The sequence below is a fragment of the Papaver somniferum genome, chromosome 6 (assembly GCF_003573695.1).
Source record: "Papaver somniferum cultivar HN1 chromosome 6, ASM357369v1, whole genome shotgun sequence".
Lineage (NCBI taxonomy): Eukaryota > Viridiplantae > Streptophyta > Magnoliopsida > Ranunculales > Papaveraceae > Papaver > Papaver somniferum.
In genome coordinates, this window is record NC_039363.1 from 128,322,280 (window position 1) to 128,344,727 (window position 22,448).

General features: G+C 36.7%; 2 protein-coding genes across 2 annotated transcripts; one reads left to right on the top strand and one right to left on the bottom strand.

The window, feature by feature from the left end:
- Positions 1-19,062: 19,062 nt before the first annotated feature.
- LOC113286164 lies at positions 19,063-19,766 on the bottom strand. The gene has a single exon (XM_026534861.1). The coding sequence runs from the start codon at positions 19,664-19,666 to the stop codon at positions 19,154-19,156; it is 513 nt and encodes a 170-aa protein (XP_026390646.1). The 5' UTR covers positions 19,667-19,766; the 3' UTR covers positions 19,063-19,153.
- Positions 19,767-20,002: 236 nt separating this feature from the next.
- LOC113289253 (plant-specific TFIIB-related protein 1-like) lies at positions 20,003-22,376 on the top strand. The gene is made up of 3 exons (XM_026538460.1): positions 20,003-20,766; positions 21,064-21,222; positions 21,365-22,376. Exons 1-3 carry the CDS (start codon positions 20,119-20,121, stop codon positions 22,211-22,213), a joined length of 1,656 nt encoding a protein of 551 aa, XP_026394245.1. The 5' UTR covers positions 20,003-20,118; the 3' UTR covers positions 22,214-22,376.
- The last annotated feature ends 72 nt before the right edge of the window (positions 22,377-22,448 follow it).

Genomic DNA, 22,448 nt, shown 5'->3' on the forward strand with positions numbered 1-22,448 from the left:
TTAAACAACTCACAACCTGTGATATTTCTATTATATAATAAAATATAATGCAGAATATAAATAACACAGACACCAGAATTTTGTTAACGAGGAAACCATAAATGCAGAAAAATCCTGGGACCTAGTACAGATTTAACACACACTATATTAAGCCGCTACAGACACTAGCCTACTCCAAACTAACTTCGGTCTGGACTGTAGTTGAACCCCAACCAATCTCACACTGATCCAAGGTACAGTTATGCTCCTACGTCTCTGATCCCAACATGATACTACGTACTTGATTCCCTTAGATGATCTCACCCACAACTAAGTGTTGATACGACTCAAAGTCAAAGACTTTAATAAACAAATCTGTATCACACAGAAAAGTCTATGATAATAGATAAATCCGTCTCCCACGAATATATCTATGAGTTTTGTTCCGTCTTTTGATAAATCAAGGTGAACAGGAACCAATTGATAATCCGGACTTGTATTCCCGAAGAACAACCTAGTATTATCAATCACCTCACAATAGTCTTAATCGATGCAGCGAAAAAAGATATTGTGGAATCACAAACGATGAGACGAAGATGTTTGTGATTACTTTTTATCTTGCCTATCGGAGATAAAAATCTCAAGCCAATTATCACAATTGTACTCGTACGATAGAAATAACAAGATCATATCACACAACTGCAAGAAAAGTAGTATCGGTCTGGCTTCACAATTCCAGTGAAGTCTTTAAGTTGTTAACCTGGTTTAGAAGAATAAACCAAAGTTTAAAGGAGAATCGACTCTACCTTAGCACAACTAGTATCACACAGAATGTGTGGGGATTAGGTTTCCCAGTTGCTAGAGTTCTCCCTTGTATAGTCTTTCAAATCAGGGTTTGCAATCAACGTTAGCTTAGTAACAAAGCATTTAATATTCACTATTAGATGAAACATGATTAGATTCAAGCTAATATTTATCAACCGTTAGATCGAAAACATAGCTTGTTATACACAAATGAAATGTACGTTCCTGGGCTTGTGTAGCCGTACCCAAACTTGTACAATAGTTGGTTCAACAATAGTTAACCAAATGGTTAGCCATATGATCACTTTCATATCAACCATATTCTTCTTCACCATAACTAGTTCAAATGACTCAAATAAACTAGTTAGAGAGTTGTTCAATTGCAAGGAAATCTTATGTACTACACAAGACACAATTGAAGCAAAAACGATTTTGTATAAATGAATCGGTGCATGAACTCTATAGCCACGTTTGCAATTGCATTCCTTAGTTTATAAAGATAAGTTCACGAAACATCGTTTTTAGACATAACCTACTCAAGTTCGGGGACTGGGTTCGCGGACTTAAGTTCCCGGATGGAGTTCACAAACTCCAGCAGAAATTCTCGGGTTTGAGAACTTTGCTAGTTCGCGGACTTAGCTCACGCACTACTCCGGTTCACTTGATCAACAAAGTTCGCAAACTTCAGTTCAAGCAATAAAGACTTATACATATATGTTTTTCCACAACAATGCTCATATCTTCCAAATGGTTATATAGTCTAAACACTCATTTCAATCATTGAAACATTCTCAGAGGACGTTATATAGTTGTTATTCACCAACCATTTCTCGTCAGAGCAATTTTCAAAGTGATTGAAACATAACATGACTTTCGTCACTAGGTAAAGATGAACTTGGCTAAAGCGAAAGCTTTACCAACACATATTTCGAGAAATAGATAGGCGAGGTAAACTCGGCTCGAAATACCAAATGTGTATAATCTAAGTGTATATAGCAAAATGACTTTTGTCTCAAGATAGGAGATAAATAGACTTTTGAGTGATAGATAAGTTCAAGTCTCCACATACCTTTTAGTCGATTAAGATCCACCATTACTTTGAGTAGTCCTTCGTCTTGTATGATGATTGCCATGGAGTTCTTGAGCTCAACTACACTTTCTATCCTAGTCCGAGACCTTAGCTATAGTAGACTAGAAATCAAGAATTATAGTTTTGATCACTAATATTGACAAATATGCTTGATATGGCAACTTATGCGAGTTCGACCGAGCAACGCTCTAACAATCTCCCTCTTTGTCAATTTTAGTGACAAAACTATCAATACGTATGGAATACAAAAAATATATAAATAAACTTTTGTATCTCCTATTCCACATGCCTAATCTTCAACATTACTTGAAATCTTCGTCGCTTCCAAATACTCCAATGACCCCAAAGGTTGTAAGTTTAGCATCACCGTTGAAAATCCGTAGCTATAACAACGAGAAAACAAGAGTTCTCAATCATTGTTATACAGTGTCGTAGTATCATTAGCGTCAAAGTTCAATTGTATCACAAATTTAACAATAATACTATGGTGATATGTTACTCCCCCTTAGTCAACACTCCATCTCACATGGAAACCACTCCCCCTTACATAATGATCCAAAAACCATATGTATTTGTAGTGTGAACTACATATTAATTCTCTCCCTTTTTGTCAATAAAATTGACAAAGGTACAAGAACGGGACCCTAATGAAATTTCCGAAAGAGACATTTCATGACCAAAAGAAAGCATATATCATCTTAGTTAGATGCAATCATAAAGCCGAAGCTAAATGCATTCATCAAGGAGTCTATGAAGATACAAGATAACCCCTAAAATATTCCACAACGCACTCCCCACAAAGATTTGGCAATTAAGTACAAGTTCAAAAGAACTCTCCTCCATTATATGTCATTACCGAAAGAACAACAAGAGCGGTTTTAATTTCAAAATGAAAAGAAGGATTTCTTTGGACATAACAAATTACATACAAGTATGAGTTTAAATCCAAAAAACTCAATTAAATTAATCATAAGAGAACCCATGATTTAATTAATTGGAAATGCTCAACACAAGTAAAGTTTTGGAGACTTAAAAACACTCAATTAGATTAATCACAAGAAAACTCACAATTAATCTAATCGAAATACACAACTAAACTAATCACAAAAGTAATCAATTTAATTAGTCATACTCGACATAAGAGAATCTATGGAGCAATGACTAAGTTAATCATGAAAATAATCAACCCAGTCAAAAACGCTCAAACATAAGGAAACTTACAGAGTCATAACTAAATAAACAAACAAGATGATTAATTTAGTTCAAAATGCCCGACATAAAGTATTTCACAGAACAATAACAAATCTAATCATAAAAATAATCAACTTGGTTGTTTAGTGCTCAACATAAGACACATTACGGAGCCTCACAGTAATACATAAAAAATGGATCAGGGAAGATCAATTACTGCGAAATACACAAGGATTCATTCTATTTTTCCATCACCATTTGCACAATGACATCCAATAGACATAATCCTTGAAAACAAAAGATTTTAACCTATCTTCCATCAAAAATTGACATAATAGGCTTAAGTTTTGGATTTGTCAAAAGTCAATTCATTCTTTCATCAATACATACATATCAACTCACGAACGACTTTACTTTTGAAAAAGTATGGGACAATCAAGTTCACGGACGTAAACACACATATCCCATAACAATATTGCAATATATAAAACCATAAAGATTAATACTGCAAAAATCATCTTCCAAACAAATTTAGAATTTAAACCAATAAATCTAAAAACATGAAGATGAAAACGTTGGACATAGCTATGTGTAATCACAATAATGGCTATTCCAAACTCTAGTTATTCTTCTAAGCAAAACAAGAAAAATAGAATATTTACTAGGAAAACTAAAATCAACAAGCTAAGAAAAACGGACTCCAGTGCCATGGCCGAACACGAACTACAAACACATAGACGGTTCAGAATCTTCACGAGTCTTGAGATCTTTGAGCTTGTGACTGACAGCATCCCTTGCACCTTCAGAGAAGAAATTCTCTTTTTGAAGATCATTGATGTGAGATTTTATGAGACCAAGGTGAGTGGTAACCTTTTCCAACTCAGTTTTCAACACATCAGGACTTTTCAAGGTATCAATGAGCTGCAGTTTAGATTCCTTAAAGTATTTAAGAAAATCATGAACCACTTCGACAGAGATCATCTCCTCTTTCTCAAAATCCTCATGTGTGTAGGCAAAGTAACATGAGGCATTGGGATGATCATCTCCAACAAGAGTTCTTTTCTTCCTCCCTCTGGGCTCAAAACCAATACCTTTATCAAGAAAACCTTTAGAAAAACCCCAAGCATGTGAAGAGGAAGACATTCTTGAAAACCCAAAATAACCACGAGTATGCAAACGTGACTCAAGGTTTTGGTATTTAAGGGTTTCTTAGGGAATAAGGTTGTTAGGGTTTACAAACTGTTGACCCGTGATGGTAACCGTGTACACATACGAACACAACATGACCCTCAAAGAATAAAAAAACAACAAAAAACTTTTGCTACATGAGAGACTCATACATGGCTCAATAAATTCCATGAACTTGATGAAGAAGTTTAGAGCACAAGTGTAGCAGGCAATAAGAATTGCACAGAGAGAAACAATACTAGACACACACATACTTTTTAGGCAATACCGTATGCAGACACTAGTTTAGCTATAAACGATAAGAAGATAGCTCAACTAATCAGAATACAAAAATTGCCATAGTATACCTGTTTTTTACACAACTTGCTCAACAAGAATTTTATGAGCAAGTTCTTATCCCTTGTGATTAATTAGCACAAGTATGAGCCTTCAGCTCATCAAATGTCCGTAGACTACGGTTGACTCTCTTTTTCCAAAATCTTGAGGAAAAACGATTGTGATGTGAAAAGTTATCATAAAATTTGCTATCATCAAAATAAGATGCATAGTTTTTATTTTTACCTGAAGTAGCTTGACTAGGGCAATTTGATAACTTGTTAATGAACTCTTTATATCCTTGAATTATCATTTTTAGATTGTCTTCGCATCTTTGCTTATTTCTTCTGGTTCTTTTTTTACATCGAGAACAACATCATTTCCCTTTCTATCATAAGAAGATTTATAAACTCTTCTTCGATGAAATGATTTAGGAAGACTATCTCTCTTTTGAATATTTGAGGAACATCTTGAACTGACCTTCCTGGTATAAAACACAGGGCGAGTACTAAAACCAATTGGTTTAGACATGCGAATGTCAGTTACACCATCAAGAATCAAATCTAAGGTGTGTTGAAGACGATCAATAGATTTTTCATTCAACTTGGATTTTCTCTCTCGTTCAACATGTCCTTTTGAATCACAAAAGAGACATACTTTCCGATCAAAAAGGAGATCAGGAGAAACAGTTTTACAACCATTTTTAGGAGACTTTTTTCTTCCATGTGGTGTAGAAGACACAATCACATCATTTCTTTCAGGAAGGGATTCTGATTTTACTTCTGGTTTAGGAACGTTTTCACTCATAACAGAAGTACTTGGTATATTAGACTTCTTAGAGCATCCTTGAATAGAGAGTTTACTCAGGCGATGTTCAATTTCCAAGGCATCCTTTTTCAGGCTAGCCAAGATTCACACGTGAAGAATGATCTTCAGTATTTTTTTTTGCATTTGCAGTCTCTTATTACACCAACAAGAACATTGACATGGTGTTTTAACCGATTAAATCTATCAGCTTGGATTCTAGCAAGATTTAGAATCAATCCACTCTCTTCAGCTGTTTCCCGTTCATTAATGGAGATGGTCTCTTTTGAAGGGTAATCGGAATCACACATGTCAGTGTTTGTCTGCCTTGTCAGAACACAAGGTTCATCTATATTCGAGATTGAATAACCTTTCTCTTTAATAGTATTAGACGAGACAGAACTTTTATTTTTAGTGACGCATTTATCATAGATAGTACTCTTGTCCATAGAGTCAGATCGCTACAAATACAGACTTATAAGGTCTTAAACATGTTTGCCTTCTATGATACCAATTGAAAAAGCGGGGGTCTAACAACCACACCCAATATTTCGCTAGCAATCTGTATGGACGAACTCCAATATACTTTCTATAGAATCAATTAGACAGTTAGACTTAATCAATAGAAAAGTATATCAAAGAGTTTATATCTCAATCTCTCAATTTGATCTATACTCAAGCAAATAGAAATCTGCGAGTCTTTATCAAAGAGAGATAACTTGGACGGCACCAAAGACCAATATCCAAGTGTCAATCAATTTAAATCAACAACCAAAAAGTAGGATATTCTAATTTATTGAACAACGCACAACCTGTGATATTTCAATTATATAACAAAATATAATGCGGAATAGAAATAACACAGACACCAGGATTTTGTTAACGAGGAAACCGCAAATGAAGAAAAACCCCGGGACCTAGTCCAAATTGAATACACACTGTATTAAGCCTCTACAGACACTAGCCTACTCCAAACTAACTTCGGCATGGACTGTAGTTGAACCCCAACCAATCTCACACTGATCCAAGGTACAATTATGCTCCTACGTCTCTGATCCCAGCATGATGCTACGTACTTGATTCCCTTAGCTGATCTCACCCACAACTAAGAGTTGTTACGACCCAAAGTCGAAGACTTTAATAAACAAATCTGTATCACACAGAAAAGTCTATGATAATAGATAAATCCGTATCCCACGAATATATCTATGAGTTTTGTTTTGTCTTTTGATAAATCAAGGTGAATATGAACCAATTGATAATCCAGACTTATATTCCCGAAGAACAACCTAGTCTTATCAATCACCTCACAATAGTCTTAATCGACGCAGCGAAAAAAGATATTGTGGAATCACAAACGATGAGACGAAGATGTTTGTGATTACTTTTTATCTTGCCTATCGGAGATAGCAATCTCAAGCCAATTATTACAATTGTACTCGTACGATAGAAACAACAAGATCAGGTCACACAACTACAAGAAAAGTAGTATCGGTCTGGCTTCACAATCCCAGTGAAGTCTTTAAGTCGTTAACCTGGTTTAGAAGAAGAAACCAAAGGTTAAAGGAGAATCGACTCTAGCTTAGAACAACTAGTATCACACAGAATGTGCGGGGATTATGTTTCCCAGTTGCTAGAGTTTTCCCTTATATAGTCTTTCAAATCAGGGTTTGCAATCAATGTTAGCTTAGTAACAAAGCATTCAATATTCACAGTTAGATGAAAACCTGATTAGATTCAAGCTAATATTTATCAACCGTTAGATCGAAAACATAGCTTGTTATACACATATGAAATGCACGTTCCTAGGCTTGTGTAACCGTACCCAAACTTGTACATTAGTTGGTTCAACAGTAGTTAACCAAATGGTTATCCATATGATCACTTTCATATCAACCATATTCTTCTTCACCATAACTAGTTCAAATGACTCAAATGAACTAGTTAGAGAGTTGTTCAATTGCAAGGAAATCTTATGTACTACACAACACACAATTGAAGCAAAAACGATTTGATTCACATGAATCGGCTCATGAACTCTATAGCTACGGTTTGCAATTGCATTCCTTAGTTTATAAAGATAAGTTCACTAAACATCGTTTTTAGACATAACCTACTCAAGTTCGCGGACTTAATTTCCCGAATGGAGTTCACAAACTCCAGCAGAAATTCTCGGGTTTGAGAACTTCGCCAGTTCGCGGACAGGGTTCGCGGACTTAGCTCACGCACTACTCCGGTTCACTTGATCGACAAAGTTCGCAAACTTCGGTTCAAGCAATAAGGATTTATACATATATGTGTTTCCACAACAATGCTCATATCCTCCAAATGGTTATATAGTCTAAACTCTCATTTCAATCATTGAAACATTCTCAGAGGATGTTATATAGTTTTTATTCACAAACCATTTCTCATCAGAGCAATTTTCAAAGTGATTTAAACATAACATGACTTTTTTCACTAGGTAAAGATGAACTTGGCTAAAGCGAAAGCTTTACCAACACATATTTCGAGAAATAGATAGGCGAGGTAAACTCGGCTCGAAATACCAAATGTGTATAACCTAAATCTATATAGCAAAATGACTTTTTTCTCAAGATAGGAGATAAATAGACTTTTGAGTGATAAATAAGTTCAAGTCTTCACATACCTTTTAGTCGATGAAGATCCACCAGTACCTTGAGTAGTCCTTCGTCTTGTATGATGATTGCCATGGAGTTCTTGAGCTCAACTATACTTTCTATCCTAGTCCGAGACCTTAGCTAAACTAGACTAAAAATCAAGACTTATAGTTTTGATCACTAACGTTGAAAAACATGCTTGAGATAGCAACGCATGCGAGTTCGACCGAGCAATGCTCTAACAATGAGAGTATTCAATACTAGACTAGGTCGCGAGGTTTTCCTGCCAGATAGTTTTTCTCGGTAAACAAAATCTTGTATATCCATTTTATTTACCTTACTTCCACATTATAGTTATGTTCATAGTTATATTAAAGTAAATACACTTTTATGACAATGAACTTGGTAATAATATCATAGTTAGTTCGTTTCGATCTCTACTATTACCAAGTACACCTTGTAAAATTACCTTTTGGATGTTATTATTTCGGTAAGACTATACAAGATGTGTCAACATAGACTGATATAAAAAGATTTTGGTGTACTCAGTACCCTCGTCATTTCATCATTGGGAAACATTAAAGAATTTGAAATGTAAAAAATTTTAATTACAATAAATCAGAACGTAAAAAGAATATTATTTTGTTTATCATGGAAAAATTTAAGAAGAATGTAAATTTTATGTGCTCTTTGATGTAGACAATAAATTTATTTTATGATAGTCTCCACGAGCACTATTTGTAGTCTCTTCAAGAGAAATATATATTATGTGAGTGGATCCTTTTATGAGGCATAAATAAGGAAGTTGGTCATGCTTTAAGCGTGTCTTAACTAACGTCTTGGTCACTGCGAGATGTATCATTCAACCTGCTACACCTTCTCGTGTTTGTATCCTCAACCAAGTAACAAACAATATTTTCCAAGAGCTACCACAGTTATGTGTTTTAATCATGAGTAATATCCAACACCTCAATTGCAACCAATATCTTGGTGTGAGAAAAATTAACTGAAATAGTTTCACGCCAATTTTTAGTGGCAACCAGACTCTCTTTGATCATGACGAAAAAACTAACTAGATAACCTATCTTGTTACCACTGTTGTCTTAATCCAACCTTTCGTCGGTGTCTATCATCTCATTGACATAATTAAAAAAGAAGACTAATATAATCGCTTTAGGTGCGATTTAAGGGTTTCCTTCTGAACCCCATGATTGGTTCCATAAAACTAAAGATAGTGTCCTAATGTTGATGCACTTTAGCGTGGTAGTCCTTGAAGGACTCAGATTTTATCTTGCTATGACTTATGATTAGTGATTATATTTGAATCCCTGAAGGATTCGCGTTGAAGATGATCGATCTGTCTTCCATGCACGTAGATTTATGGTCCAGAAGTACCATGTTAATGCATGCATTACCTCGTTCTTCACTTTTGTTTTGCAGGTTGCACTTTTAAAGACTAAAATTGATTATGAAGAAAAATATGAGTTTACAATAATCCTTTCATTGTTATTCCTAAAATTAAAGCGGCAAACTGAAATTAGTGTGCAATGGAAGGAAGATATGAATGCAAGGTATATAATATTGATGGTATATCTGACGCAGAATCTAGCAGTCAATCCTCCTTATAATGCGAATAATAAATCAGTTTTTATGAAAGTTGTATAATGTTTGCACCACTGACCGCTTTAAGAAGTTATACTTCTAGGGGAGTAATCTCGTAGAATCTTTCACTGGACCTAAATGCATTGTACTCTTTTTACTTCGCCAAGATTTTGTCTGTATGGGTTTTTCTTGTCAAGGTTTTAACGAGGCGAGGTGTATGCGTGTTCAACATTGATACCAGACTATTCTTTAATACACTTTTCCTTTCGTCAGGCTCTATCCCATGTGCCACGACGGGGTTTTTGACGAGACAATATGTCGATCGACATCGATACTATTATGAGCCTTGGGCGTTCAAGTTCTGTCCCTAGTGGTTTTCCTGGAACAAGTGTTCAGGTTTTTTCCCAAGCATTTTCCTAGAACAACTTTGACTAAATGAGAACATTTGAGGCAACCAACACCATTTCAAAGCTAAAATATTTTATTCCTTTTTCTATGACCAGTTTTTGTCCTATTCGATTTTTCTGATAAGGCTTTGAAGAGACAATGGGTCTTGGTATAAAGATTTTATCCCATTCAGTTTTACCGGCAAAGTAATCAAGAGATAATATTTTTGGAGCGCTGGATCATCTAAGGGGGAATGTTATGTATCGAGAAGGTTCCACTGTGGTGGATGACCACCTTTTTCCTCGACCGAGTCAATAACCATACTAAAGCCTAGATAAGATTACAATAAAAAAAGGATGTCCGAATGTAATCATAATACTGTTCCTCTTTCTCCTACCAGCAATATCATTGGGAGTGATGTCAGATGGACACAACCAGTAGACCCTTGCATCAAATTAACTTTAATGCTTCCCATCACCATGAATCTGGTATATCTGACATTTGAATAATACGTAGAACCGTTTCAGGTGATTCCAGAAGAGTAAGATAATGTCCAGGAAGATCTCTAGATACAAAGCAAGTTGATGGAAAAGCAACAACCGAAGCAGTATGACGGGAAATCATGAAAGGATTAAAACACCTTAATTTTAAAGGTGATAACATGAATATAGTTAATGCAATAAACGATAAATAGCACCATGTCAATTGGACAACTAAAACCAATCATTGGTATGAGAAATTGAAAAAATAAATAAAATATTAGAGAAATGGTGTTTCTTTGCATTGGAGACCCTTATTTAAAACACTATGCTCTTTCTTAACCGCTTGAGAGCTGGAAATGTTCTTTTTCCCCTAGATTAGGTGATAATGCAGCGCTGCTTATGCTAAAACACTATTAGCAGATGAAAAATGGGTCCATAATTGGGTTCTGTAAATTAGCTATATGTCAATTGAAGCAGATGTGAACAATTTTAATCATTAAATCCAATGAATTTTTTTTATATTAAAACAAAAGAATGTTATATGTTTTACATCCAACCCAATATCAAAACTACTATAGAAGAACTAGCAGATCTCCAAACTACCAATCCTACTGACTCTTTTTCTACATCTAGATTAAAGGCTAGATTAAAATACTTGTACAACCTTGAGGAGCTTTACTGGAAAGATAAATCTTGAGAGATCTGGCTCTTGGAAGGAGATAGAAACTCTCCCTATTTCCATAAAGCCACTTTCTTTAGGAGAAAAAGGAATGCCATTATCTAGATAAAAAAATTCCCTTGGTACTGTTTTAACTGATAGAAATAGCATAAAAACCTCTTTTGTGGATTAGTTTAGAACTCTTTACTACTCCCATCCTCAGCAATTTCAAGATGAAATAGAAAATATACCTGTCAAATTCTCTCCTGAGGATAACTCTTTGTTAAATCTCCCCCTCACTGCTGAGGAAATAAAATATTCTGTTTTTCAAATGGGTGGAAAAAAAAACTCTTGGCCCTGATGGCTTCACAGGATTGTTTTATCAAAAAACTGGGATATTGTTGGAGAAACCGTCATAAATATGACCCAAACTTGTTTTAGAACTGGTCACCTAGCAAAAGTTTTCAATACCACCAACATTGCTTTGATCCCTAAGGTCCCTCTGGATGAATTAGTCTCCCAATACAGACCAATTGGCTTATGTAATTTCATCTATAAAATCCTATCCAAAACCCTGGATAACAGACTCAAACCTCTCATGGATAATATCATATCCCAGAATCAAAGAGCTTTTGTCCCAAAAAGAAGCATATCTGATAACATACAGCTAGCCAATGAGGCTGTCTATGCTGTCAATCATCATAAAAAGAAAGAGAGCATTGCTGCTATTAAACTTGATATGTCTAAAGCTTATGATAAATTTTAATGGTCTTTCCTTGGTAAAGTCTTACTTAAAATGGGTTTGTCTGATCACTGGATTAATCTTATTCATCAATGTGTTTCTACTGTATCTTATTCTGTTTTATTGAATGGTAGTCCTACTAGACTTATAAAATCTGAGAGAGGCTTGAGACAGGGAGATCCTCTTTCTCCTTATATTTATATCATCTGCTCTGAAGCTTTATCTGCCTACATTAATAATCTGACCAGTAAAGGCTTAGTAGAGGGAATTAGAGTTTGTAGGAATGCCTCTTGCATGACACAACTCTTGTTTGCTGATGATTCCCTCTTGTTTTCTAAAGCTACTGAGAAAGATTTTAGAACTATAAAAGACTATATTCAAAAGTATTCCTTAGCCTCTGGACAAGAGATCAACTTTGATAAATATGGTATTTTGTTTAGTAAAAAGTTTCCTAACCCTCTTATGAACCATTTATCCAATATTCTGGATATCCATAATAGTGACTTAGGGGAAAAGTACCTTGGAACCCCTATATCTTTTCAGGCCTCTAAGATCCAGACACATATGGGTATCCTCCAAGCTGTAGATGCTAGGATTACCTCTTGTCTCCCTAAGCACCTTTGTAAAAAGATGGATTCCCACCTTTGTCAATTCTGGTGGGGAGAGATTCTTGACCCTAAAGACAGAAAACTTCATATTCTGGGATGAGATGCCTTGTGTTCCTCTAAGTATGAAGGTGGCCTTAGGAAATCAGAACTTAACAACTTGGATATGCTAGCTAGAAATGCTTGGAAAATTATGGAGAACCCTGACTGCCTTTTGGATATTGTGCTGAAAGATCGTTATTTTCCTAGGACTATTTCTTAATGTTGCTTGTCCTAGTGATTGCTCCTGGACTTGAAGATGCTTATACACCATTAAAGATATGATTAAACCTTTTATTTCCTGGATTTTTGGGGATGGTAAATTATTGATCCCTGGTGTGATAAATGGATCCCAGCTTTAGGATCGGCTACCCCTAATCCTTTGGTCCCTCCTGACCCTTGTGTAAAATTCTCTTACTTTACCAATGAGGCTACTAGATATTGGAATTTAAACAAATTAAACACTCACTTTGATGATGCTTCTGTTCAGAAGATCATCACTATTCCCTTAATCCAGTTATGCACTCCTGATAGGAGGGCTTGAGATCTTTCGAAGAATGGTAGATTTTCTTATAAATCTGCTTACTTGGGACTTAGAGGGTCTGGAATAGAGCTGGAAAACAAGCCAAAACCCCGCAAGTTATCCCGGACCGACACGCAAAAACCAGGGCCCGGCTTGGATGGTTTCTAAACAAGCCGGGTTAGGGTTGGAGAAATGCTGGCTTGTAGGAAAACGGGTTAACCCGGCTCATCCCATAAACCCGCGGGTTTAACCCGTAACCCGTCTACAGTAATAAGTTTCACTTATTTCTACCGTTAGATTATCTAGGGTTAATCACATTCGTTCGTTTAGGATATAAAAGCCAAAAACCCTAGAGAATATTTTATTTCTTCTTCCTCTTTTCTTTCTTTGTTCTCCACTGTCTCTTCCTTTTCACTGCGCCTCCTCACCACCTCTATCTTTATTTCACACTTCATAGGGTGTTTCTAGTGCTCCACAGAGGTTGAAGATAAACAGAACGAGTGTGAGAAGTTTTTGAAGTTGAGAGTTGATTTAAAGTTTGATTTTGAACTCGGTTGAAGGTGGATCTGTGAATAGAGATGCAGTCGAGATGATGGTAAAGAGAATCTGAGAAGAAAGTAGGGTTCACAGTTAGGGGTTTCGATAATGAAATTACAGGGTTTGATTATTTTCTAAATTTATATTTGGGTGGATCTGTGGAATTACTACTGGATTGACAGATAAGGGAAATGAAGAAGTTAGGGTTTGTTGCTGCTACAACCTACAGATGTATCACTTTGTGTAGAATCAACCATTAAAGACCTCCAATCTCTTCTTCAATCAGCGAACAAGAAATATGCATGCAATTGAAATGGAAAATCATTCAAACAACTGAAAATGGTAACTGGTTCATAGATCTTCTCTCAAGATTCTTATGTTTATAATTGACTACTTTTATGATTGTTCTCCAATTTCATGTGTTTGGTGTTCAATTTTCTGTTTTCACTCTTCTACAGGAAAGCACCAGTTTTTGTACAAAAGGTGTTTGTGTAATTGACTTGGAGAGTTTGTTTAAAATCATTGGATTAATTGAAAACTAGTGGTTTATATTGAATTGAATAAAAGTTGTGTTAATTGTTATTTAGGGGAATTATGTTCTTGTGTGAATTTTTTGATGTTCTGCTGGATTTTGGAGATTTGAGAATTTGAAGCAGAGTGAAATTGAGGTTGAAGAACTTTAGGGGAAGAAATAAAGAAGTTGGGTAAAGTCTTCCAAGTTTCTCGATTAAATTGATTTTTGTAGTCATAGACTTTTGAGTTGAATTGATTCAAGGAATTGGAGGTTGTAACCAACCTAGTGGTAATGCTCAAGGATTAATGCAAGTGTTGTTGTTCTTTACTGTTAGTTTGTATCATCTCACAAGTTTTATCCTTTAATTTTTCATAAATAAGTTAAATGAAATTTTAATTTTTTAATATTAATTATACGGGCTAACCCGTGAACCCGCAAGTTTTACCTGTTACGGGCGCGGGTTGAAGAAATGACCACCCGTGAAGAATATCAACCCGCGGGTTTTGACCCATGTTAACCCGAACCCCTGTAACCCGTAACAAGCCAACCCCGGCCCGCCCGTTTTCCAGCTCTAGTCTGGACCCTCCCCTAGTAATAAACTTTGGAAGTGCATTTGGATATATTCAACTTTTTACTTTGAAAGCTGCTAGAATGTTTTGCCTGCTAAAACTGTTCTTCAAACTAGAATGCTTGTGCACTTTGTTACTTGTAATAGATGTTGTGATCCTTGTGAATCTATTATCCATGCTCTTGTTATGTGCCCCTTTGCTAGTCATGTTTGGAGTCTAACTGCCTTCCGTGCTAACACTTATGCTTTTTCTTCGAGTTCTATGATTGATTGGTTAAACTTCTGGTTGGTTCACCCTATCACTAGAATTCCTATTGATAGACATTGCATGTTTGTTGTTGTCCCGTGATCTTTGTGGACTAGTAGAAACAATCTAGTGTTTAGATATTTTCAAGAAAATCATGTTGCAGTCATCCATAGAGCTAAGGCTATGCTCCTCACTGTGAAATCTAGAGTTCAAAACCCTCCTTGTCATACCATTTCCTATAGTGACCACTGATGCCCCCTACTTTTGGATGGATTAAATGTAACACTGATGGAGCTTATGATGACACTACATAATGGTGCAAGCTATGTGATGAGATACTTCTCCAGCAAGGCTTCCTTTTGTGTCTCCATTATTTTTGATGTGTAATCTGCTGAAGAGGCTGAAGCTAGAGCTATTTGGGCTGTTTTGAAGAAAGTTGTGGAATTAAAGCTTACGCATATCACTATGGAAAATGATGCTCAAGACCTGGTTTCACAATTCTCTGCTGGAAGATTTGATGGGACTCTTAGAACTGATGCAATCTTTAAAGAATTCAACTTTTGGCTTCTTCTCTTATTGACTGTATTTTCTCTTTTCAACCAAGAACTTGTAATTCTGTTGCCCATGAACTAGCTAAATGGGCAAAAAACAATAAGTCGTCTATGTACTGGTCTGTCCCTCCTGTTTGGCCTACGCCTTTTGTTGAGGATGATCATTAGCCTTTTTGAAGGACTTTGCTTATAAAAAAAATGTTCTATGTTTTAAGAAGACTATTTTAACTCTGCAAATAATTAGTTCGACACATGGTGTTTGAAGTGGCAAGTTAATATTGGTTGTTGCTTGTATTGGAAACTATATATACCGCCCGTGGGTATGTTTTAAGAGAGGCATCTCATTTTCCTATACTCATTCTCATTCCATCTCCTGTTGAACCTGTTGCTAATTGCATGTAAGCTACTCATGTACGCTCGGGTGATGTACTTATTATCAATTGATACGGAAAGTAACAGAAAATATGTCTTTGAAAACTACTTTCTAACAGGATTTTACTCATTTAGTTAGGCTTAGTCTTATGGTCTTCCAATTTAGCATCTAGATTGGAAGTCCATGTCACCGAGAATACCCATCTAAATAAAACAATCTCACTGAATCATTTTGCGAAAAGTAGAATTTTAGCTGCGCGTAATCATTCAGCGAAACTATCTTGCTACTAGTTGACATTCGAGATATGTCTGGAAAGAAAAGTAGTGTCGAAGAATAAACAACGCTTTGAGAAGAAATTACAACGTTTTTTGTCTAATCTAGAAGCCAAATCTAGCCCATAAGACTTACCCTAAGTTGTAGCCTCTATGACTGACAGGTCACATGATATGGCATTCTAAGGGATGAAAATTTCGATAAATATGGTTGTTTCTTCAGTCATAATGTTGATCCTATCATTGATGTCTTTCTTATTAGGACACTTAATGTTAGGAAGATACCCCTAAATGAAAAATACTTGGGTATTCCTCTTTTCATCCTTAAGTCCAAAACGGATTCTTTTATCCATCTTACTATTCAGTTTGACAAGAGAATAGCAAAATGGTCAGGTAAAGATATTAACCAAGCGGGGAGGTATGTTCTTGTTAATCATGTGATTAAGGCTCTCCAGTCTACCACATGAATACTTTCTCTATTCCTGATAAAGTTTTTTACCATATGGAACAATCCCAAAGAGATTTCTGGTAGGGGAAAAACAGACCTGGTGGCTTATACTTGAGAGAATGGGGCAAGATTTGTAACCATAAATTTCAAGGGGGTCTTGGTTTTAAAAACCTTCGTCATGTTAATGTCGCTTTACTAGCTAAAACTACGTGGAATTTGATCCATTCTCCGAATGATCTTTGCTTTAGGATTTTAAGATATAAGTATTTCAAAGATTGCTTTCCGTCGCGTTATGAATTGAGAAGGGACTGCTCTTGGGTTTGGAAAAGCATATGTATAGGTTTCGATTATATTCTTCTCCGTAATGCTGTTTGGTACCTTAGAGATGGCAATAACATTTTGGCTTTTAGAGATAATTGGATTCCCAATGTTGCTCAGCCTTTATGTAATGCCTATCCAAATCCTAATCTTTTAGTTTCTGATATGATAGATAAATACATTAATAGCTGGTATCTTGAACTAGTCAATGCTTACTTCACTCCTCAGAACGCTCAACTCATTCAGAGTACTAAAATCCCTCTTTATGGTCACGACAGACTAATTTGGCATTTCACTAAAAGCGGATAATTTTCTGTCAAATCTGCATATAAAGTCTTGTCTAGTCAACTTGAGTACATTCATAACCCTCAGAATTTTAATCTTGTTTATAAGTCTCTTTGGAAGCTGCCAATGTTTCCTAAAGTCCAGATTTTTTTTGTGGAAGTGTTATGAGAATATCTTGCCCTGTAAAATCTATCATTTGTAGATTTAATTCTCATGATATGAATTGTAATCTGTATGGAACTGTTGTGCCTGAAACTGCAGAGCATCTGATCTTACACTGTCCTTTTTCTCAAGTTGTTTGGTCATTTAAATCCATTTTATAACTTAGTCTCACATGTTGGGAATTCTACACAGAACTTAAAAGAGTGGGTAACGTCCAGGTCGAAATATGGCTTTTAAATTAAGGTTAACTTCAGTTAACTTAAAAGACAAACTTGTTACTGTTTTTTCCATTGTTTGGAGCATATGGAAAAACAGATGCTCTTTCATTTTTCAAGGAAAAATCTAAATTATTTCACTACTGCGAGACTAGCTCTCATATTTGTGAATGATTCTGATACTTATCTTAGATCTGTTCCTGCTGCAAACTTGTCTGCTAACATTTTATCTGTTGAAAATGATTTAGATTCCGTAGTAGTCTCTTTGCCAGAAGACTGCATTATTGTATACAGTGATGCATCATTTGACATAAGTACTAATCTTTCTGGAATTGGTTTGATTATGAATGATAAAACAGGTAACTACATTGGCTGCAAAGTCGTCCCAAGAGTAGATAGGAACACTGAAGAAGCTGAATGTTTAGCCCTGCTAGAAGCTAGTCTTTGAACAAAAGAAAGAAACTACATCAAAGTTTGCTTCATTAGTGATGCTCAATTAGTAGTAGGATGTTTCAATTCAAACAATAACCAGTTATTCTGGTATAATAAAACAATTATGGGTGACTGCAAGTTGATTCACAATAATTTTTCTTTCTCTAGAGTAGAATTTCTAAATTTTTTTTTTTTTCAACAATCATGCTGATGCTGCAGCTAAGTATTGTAATAACTTAAGAATTCAGGGAGAGTGGCTGGGTATAATCCCACCAATCCAATATCCAAAGCCATTTTTCCAGTAGCAAGTACCAGGTAGGGCAGAGATGATATCTCGTAAAGATCTTATCTCTAAGATATGATTAAGTTTCTACATCGGCTCACCTGCCTAGGAAACCTGTCGGAGACAGTGGTAAATCCTTGGCACCTTCCGTGCCGCTGGTGGAACAGGGGATGGTCACACCATTTTAGTAGGGTTTACGCATTCGCGACCGTTAAAATAGTATACTCATTTTATCCCTGCTCAGGGCATGCAGGGCTACAGGGAGGAGTCCCCCCTTTCACGATCCTGCTGCCTTGCATAGCCACAGGAGAGAGTCCCTCCCTTCACATATGCTAGGATGATTTCACATGTTCATTGTTGTAAGGGACAAAAGTCGATAACTTTTCAACAACTAAGCACAGGGACCAAACGTGTCTTTCCCTCGGGTGACCGAGGGAAGAAGCTGAAGAGGTAGTCGGGCTTGTTGTCGCCGCGTGAAACGAGGGCCAACCAGCAACGAAAACCAAACACCACTCATACGCCAACACGTATTGTCCACCAAGGAACGACCGTCTCTAGTAGAACAAGCCAGCCAAGCTTTTATGACCAGGCTAGCATGAGCACCGAGAACAAGTCGTTTCAAGCGGGCACGCTGTGCACGAAAGATCTATCTTACCAATAGTAGGTAGGATTAAGCGGCAACCGGGGGACACCATCGATATCTACTCGATAAATAGGCAACGTAGGAACCAAATTTGGGTACGACAATTTTGGTGTGGCTAAAAGACCATTAGCTTCACATCGTCATCTAAAGTCTAACAAACTATTGTTAGTATTATCAAGAACACAGTTAAAACATTGATATGAGTCTTTATTATACAGTTCAACAGAAAATATTAGACAGGAGATTATGACAAACAAGAATGTAGAAAAGAGAATTCATCCAAAGCATTTGTCACCTGGAACAGGAACTGGTCCCGGGATGAAACCCTGATCCAAGAATTGCAAACCAAACACAACTATTACTCCAAGTAAAGCTAAGTAAGATAAGCCTTCAACAGCACCCAACAAACCAAAAGGTCCATTTGGAAGACCAGAACCAGTTTTAGATTTTGTATACAAAGACCAACCAACAATTCCAGCAATAACTAAATAACTTACACCTTCAAGTGCACCTATTGATCCTCCTGGACCAGGTGGTAAACCACACCCGGTTGTCTTAAGTGTGTATAGAGACCATCCGATTACCGGATTCGAAATCAATCCACCAGCTATAGCTACTTTCTCAGCAACCCCATTATCAGCACTACTTTCTTCTGCCATTGCTACCACTTTGAGAGGTACATTTTGCATTCCTCTTCTAAATCTTATTGGATTGTTACGGCATTGACGTCGTAACGACGGAAGCACCAGTGACGGTTGCGACAGCATCATCATCCTAGAAGCCTCCATTTATAAACTGATCAAACTGTAAAGAGAGAAATAGAGAATGTTGTTTTTCTTCTATAACTTTGTTGAATGTAGGAGGTTTAAACTTAGCTCTGAATCTTATCCACCAATTCATGTGTATGGAAAAGAAAGGTATTTTAGCAGTGGACCCAAATAACATTTTTGCCTTGGTCCGGTACCAACGCAGATATTTACAAGGTAAATGTTTGCAAATGCACCATTTTCCTAGTTTCGGGTTGCAAATGTTCTGTAAGAAATCTGAGCCGTCCATCGTATCGCTGTGATAATCATTTTTGATGAAATGAATTTTTTATAACTTGTCGTTGACAGCAAAAAGAACTTTAGAGTAGACTCGGTAGAGAAATATACTCTTTGTTATTCATGGAAGCTTTGGTACAAACATGTAATCTGCACTGAAACCTTTAAACTACAGAGAGGAAGACTAGATAGAGAAGATGAAGTGTCCGTATTGCTCAGGTGTGCAAGGGAAGTGTACAACAACAACATCAGGGCGTTCAGTAACAGAGTGTTGTACATGTGGAAGAATAGTAGAAGAAAGACAATATCAAGCTCATGATCTTTTCAATCTTAGAGCTCAAGATTCTCCACTCTGTGTAGTCACTTCTGATCTTGCTTCAATTATCCCATCTCCAGATATTGTGGGTGCCAATAAACCCCCAAACCCTAAAATCAACAATAACAGTGAAGTAGAAGAGGAGGGGGAGGGGGAGGAAGATGAAGATGACGACCCATTTGAACCAACTGGTTTCATTACTGCTTTCTCAACTTGGTCTTTAGAACCAAGCCCAATTACAGCTAGGTCTTCTATTTCATTTTCTGGTTATCTTGCTGAACTTGAACGTTCAATTGATTCTTCTTCAACTTCTGGGTCTGGTGTTGTTGTTGATAATTTAAGAGCTTATCTTCAGATAATTGATGTTGCTTCAATTTTAGATTTGGAGGCTGATATATCAGATCATGCTTTTCAATTGTTTAGAGATTGTTCTTTAGCTACTTGTTTGAGAAATCGAAGTGTTGAAGCACTTGCTACTGCTGCCCTTGTTCAAGCCATAAGAGAAGCTCAAGAACCCAGAACTCTACAGGTATGTTTCCCCACTTAAAGATTTTCTTAATACAGTATCTCTTTTTGGAAAAGGGGGGAATTTTGTTTCTGGGGTTGGTTTAACATTAGATTACTTGAAAGTATGGACTATAGTACAGCAAACATTGAGTTTCGGAGACACAAATAGTAATATAGATCGACTTCAACTGTATCTCTAGTGTGGTGGTTAATGATTTCATGGTCTTAATGGGTGTAGTTATTGGTTGTAGCATGTATGCTCTTCCATGTTTTGAGCCGATTGCCGCTTTAGTTATGAAGAACACTCTTTGCATTGCAGGAAATATCAAATGCAGCCAATGTCCCCCAGAAGGAGATTGGAAAGTACATTAAGATATTGGGAGAGGCTTTGCAGCTGAGTCAGCCAATTAATAGTAATTCGATATCCGTTCACATGCCGAGGTTTTGCACTCTTCTCCAACTAAACAAATCAGCTCAGGTATCATTTGAAACAGTCACATAACAAATTAGTTACTCCTTAAAAGATTTGAAACAATTACCAACTTTCCCTTTCAAAGATCCACTGAACCATTTCAGTGTCGCTCTTCTTTTGTGGTTTTATAATAGTCTTAAACTCTCAGGAATTGGCGACTCACATTGGCGAGGTTGTAATCAACAAATGCTTCTGCACACGTAGAAACCCTATTAGCATCTCTGCAGCAGCTATTTATCTGGCCTGTCAACTAGAAGACAAACGCAAGACCCAGGCTGAGATTTGCAAAGTCACGGGACTAACCGAGGTGACGCTGCGCAAAGTCTACAAGGAACTATTGGAAAACTGGGACGATCTTCTACCACCTAACTACACACCCGCCATCCCTCCCGAGAAAGCATTCCCAACCACTCTAATTACAGCACGCTCTTCATCGGCTTCTAGAATTGACCCATCTGAGATTGCTTCTTTTTCTGATAAAGATAAGCAACCTGAAGTTACCAAACCTAAGAAATCATTTGAGCTCTTGGAGAGTGATCATCAGCTTAGTGGCAAAGAGGAGTCAGAAAACAAAGGCATTGACCATGAACCTTATGGAGCAGCCAATAATCCTGCAGTGAATCGTCAGACAACCTTTTGGCAGGGTCAGGTTCCATTTGGTGGTTCTGATTCTAAGCAAACTGAGGCAGAAAGAATTCGGATTTCAGAAAGAGGTATTGACATGAACGAGATCCAGTTGAGCCCTCCGGAGGTTGAACATAAGGTAGTTAAGAGAGAACCAGATGCTACCACCAGTTCCCAGATGTTGCATCGCTTTTCTGGTCCCTCGGCCTCCAGTAGCTCCAGCATATGGCATTTCCAAACACCACTTTCATCACAGCCTCATGTTCAATTTGCGCAGCCACCACCACAGATTGGACCAGGTTTTACAGAAATTAGAGGAGCTGGGAACCAAAAGAGAAATGATAAGCGATATGGAAATACTGAGAAGCACTAAGCACTGTAATGGGTTCCAAATCTAATCAATTGTAGAACCACTGAAATGGCTTTTAGATATATTATAGTATGTTGTATCAGTATCACTGTACCTCTTCTGTGTTTGAGTGCATGTGCAGTTATGATTCCAAGTATACAGAATAGATGGACTATTGGTCAGTTCTTGGTGTGATTTTTTAGTAGTTGTTCCCCGTTATACTTTCTTTTGGAGTTCGAAATGACTGGGCGTAGTATGT